General features: G+C 35.5%; 1 protein-coding gene across 1 annotated transcript; it reads left to right on the forward strand.

The window, feature by feature from the left end:
* The first annotated feature begins 1,576 nt into the window (after positions 1 to 1,576).
* LOC149257519 (protein EXECUTER 2, chloroplastic-like) lies at positions 1,577 to 2,089 on the forward strand. The gene has a single exon (XM_089378602.1). It carries the CDS (start codon positions 1,577 to 1,579, stop codon positions 2,087 to 2,089), a length of 513 nt encoding a protein of 170 aa, XP_089234728.1.
* The last annotated feature ends 1,580 nt before the right edge of the window (positions 2,090 to 3,669 follow it).

The following is a 3,669-nucleotide window of genomic DNA, read 5'->3' on the forward strand; positions in this document are numbered from 1 at the left end:
GAAATGATAGGAGAAAAGCTTTGCCAAAAATTGAAAGTGATCCTTTCAATATTATTTCCCAAGGCATTAAGCCAGTTGTTTATATAAATACTTCAGTTAATATTATTGTATAACACTTCAATTAATATTGTCTTCTCAGTGTCAAGATTAGAATAAAGAACAACCATTTTTCTATATACAACCATGATTACAAATATCCCAAAGCTTCTATGGAAAACTTGTAGACTAGAGGTTATAAAAGGCCAATGAGGTTGGAGGACTTCTAAAAGCACAAGTGTAGGAATCTGCTTATTACCTTGGAAGCTCAAGTTGGGCAATACCAGTAGGACTCACATCACCTTCCATGACATATATTATAGAATCTTCAAAGCTAAACCAGTTGTCCCTGATTTTGCTACATGAAATTGTTAAACTACTGACATGTCCAAAGATAATTTTGCAGTAGTTATCGATTCTAGAAACACAAATTATTTATCAGAATAATGATCATTTTACCAATATGTCACAATAAGTTGCAATAAATAGCTATGGCAGAATCAATTGAAGAGAAGGCACACAATTTTCTTTCGAACCTCTGAAATTACTCTGAGACAACATAAATATGCAGCATTTGATCAAACTTTGTTGTATCTAATACAAACAGAAGTTTGAAACAAAATTCCATGCTAAAAAGGTTTTGATTAACTCTAGTCTAACTTAGTTGCCTATAAAATGCAAGATTTAGTCCAACTTAGTTGCCTCTAATTTAAGCAGAAGTTGAAAACATAATTTTGAGCTAATAGATTCTGAAAACTCTAATTTATTTTGTTGTAGTTGTAAAATAGACCCCTATAGCCTTCCCAGTCATTGTTTTAGTCTTTGGAAACCTACACAAGGCACCCTACAACCCACGATTTTGCTACATGAAGAGCTGCAAACTTTGTTGAAGGGCTAACACCCTTTTCTCCACCTGCGCTAGTCTCTGTGCACCTGCAACTTGAAGAGAAGGCCCTACAATAGGCCTCTCATCCTTCAAATAGTCCTCCATGCAATGTTGCACTTGTGGCCCTGAAACCTTACCTCAGACTTGTTATCACATACAGATTTTTGTTAAAAATTATTTATATGGGAAAAAAATAATTGGTGTTTAAGGTTGCACTTGCTCTCAATATTTTATATAGGATTATTACTATGACGGTTTGCAAATCTCCAATTATCTCCCAAGTCTACTAGTTCTCGGCCACACTCCAAATCACAACATAGATCATCAAAGAAACCACTGCTTCTTTCTACCTCTCATGGTTTAGTTTATCCTGTTAACTGCAACCCAATCAAACTCTTGCATTGGGTGGGCTCTGTTGTTTCCACAATTCTGGGCTTCTGAACCAGATTCGAGGTGTTGCGAAGAAATTATATGGTGAAAGGAAGATTTCATCCGTATTCAGAGGAAATAGGAGGCTAAATCCAGGCATTACACATTATTGATAAATATTCCACTTCTTCAAATTGGGCTAATTCCGTTTCAGGGAACTATTCATGCACTTTAGATCCTATATTGGTGCCATCACATGATCATTGTACTCTAGGTTTACAAGGAATGATTAAACATGACATTGGATGGTGGGCTGGTTTGGCAGAGGGTGCAAATGATCCATATGGCAGAACCGTCCATATTGATTCTCAACATGAGATATTTGTTGCCAAGGGTTACAATGCAAGGCATCTGGCTGTAGGAGCTCCAGGCGTTCCTTTGTTTGAAATTTTCGTAACAAAAGACAGTGATCAGAAATACAAGGAGCAAGTGGTCTACTTCACATCTACTTGCAGCAGAATGGACAATCTACAGATGCTTCCTTTTCAGTATCACCTAAAGCTACTGAAGACTCAGACACTGACACAGAAAAATTATGATGCAAATGTGGGAGATGAGGGATTGAGACGGGTTCTTAAATACCTTAAGGCTGGGTTGCCTAGCCTAAAATTCAAGGTGTTGAAAGTTGTGGCTATAGAACAGGAAAACACAGATATAACCTCAGGGGTTTCTGAGCAGTTAATCCATGATGTCAATAAAGAGAAGGATGATGAAACTTTGAACAAGATGACTTGGTAAAGAGAAGGGTTTTCAATAGTAGATACTAAAGTCTAAATATTAGACTAGTAAATTGAAATTACTCAAACTAAGAAATAGTAAAAGGTGATGAGTCAAAGACTTGGTCTAAGGTCATTAGTATCAAAAATAAAGACTCAAAAGTTAAAACTAAAAATGATCAATGGAAAATGAACCAATGTTATCAAAATTGGACCAGTCATCAAACCAGTTGACCCCAAAACTAATAATCAGAGAAAAACCAAACCAAAAGACCAGTGAACCAAAAATTACATAAATAATCATTTAAAAAAATGTAAATATTCATGTACATCAATATGAATCTAAATTGTTATACACAAATATTCAAAGTTTCTCATATATATAACAAGTAAAGGTGCATATAACCAAAATAACGCTGACTGCAATCCATCATTAAACTAGAAATGCATCAACAAAGAGGTTGTAGATGGCCCCTGTAGTCCAAAAGAAACCGCTACAACAAACGCCCGCATATCATCTTGCTAGAATAAATTGAATCTATGAAACAACTCCATAGACCTAGAGCCAAGTCAGCTTGTTAAGCACTGGTTAGAAAAAGCTTTGCAAAAGCAATAGAGAAAACCTATGACTATTGTGAAAAACCTAATACCACTGTTAAGACACATTACAAAGCTTGGTGTTAGAATATTTATCTGTTATAGTTGAAAAGTACATATCATACAATTCAGAATCTACCATGCCCTCCTAAATTGAATCTAGATTTTTCTTATCAATGTGCACTCTTGTAGAAGCTAGATCCTTCTTCTTGTGAAATGTTGATGCACCAACTCCTATAGCTTCTGTTGAAGCGACATTTATGCTTGGATCTTGAATATTATTCTCATATTTGTTTGGAATGGTAGAAGTGGAGTAGGAGAGGTCACGAGGGTATTTCTTTGGCCTTCATTTAAAGCAATAGACTCTGAAATTGCCACTTTACTTTTCAATTTGGGCTTCAAAGCATGAATGTTTGTATAGAGCCTGCAAAATAAACCCATATAAATATATTTTGTTTATAACGTAAGAACACTGTATCTCTTGTAACATAATCACATCGTACCCATAAATAAGATAAATTGATAAGTGGTTGAACATATACAAGAAGAATGTGTTATAGTCTAAGGGTTAGATTCCAATCCTTTTAGACAATAGAATACTGTAAAATACCTTTGCTAGCCATGGGCCTATTGGGCTTCGCCACCCTATTTTCGATTCCAATTTTGGTTTGCTGAAAATACAAACACAAAGTATTCATTAACTATTGAACAATCAAACCCCTCCAAAATTGATAAGGAAGCCATAACTGAGCGTGATCCTAACCTTAAACATAAATTCAAGAATTCTAAAATCTTACCAGCCATCTTGGAGATTATGGGATAATGGAGAGACCAATAAGCAACGGAAAACTGGGAACTAGCTCTACATCACCTCCCATTGACAACCTGCCTCACTCAACAACACATATTTTTTCTTCTAGTTATGTTCCCAGGAGAGATCATAGGTATATTCTGTATAAAAATTTGTGAAAAGTGGCCACCAAGTGGCCTTATTTTCCTTTTTGG

This window comes from Pinus tabuliformis, chromosome 6 (assembly GCF_031772625.1).
Source record: "Pinus tabuliformis cultivar Carrire ecotype Pingquan chromosome 6, CPIR1, whole genome shotgun sequence".
Taxonomy (NCBI): Eukaryota; Viridiplantae; Streptophyta; class Pinopsida; order Pinales; family Pinaceae; genus Pinus; species Pinus tabuliformis.

Coding starts and splice junctions, on each gene's coding strand:
- LOC149257519 (XM_089378602.1), top strand. CDS start 1,577: ATGATTAAACATGACATTGGATGGTGGGCTGGTTTGGCAGAGGGTGCA.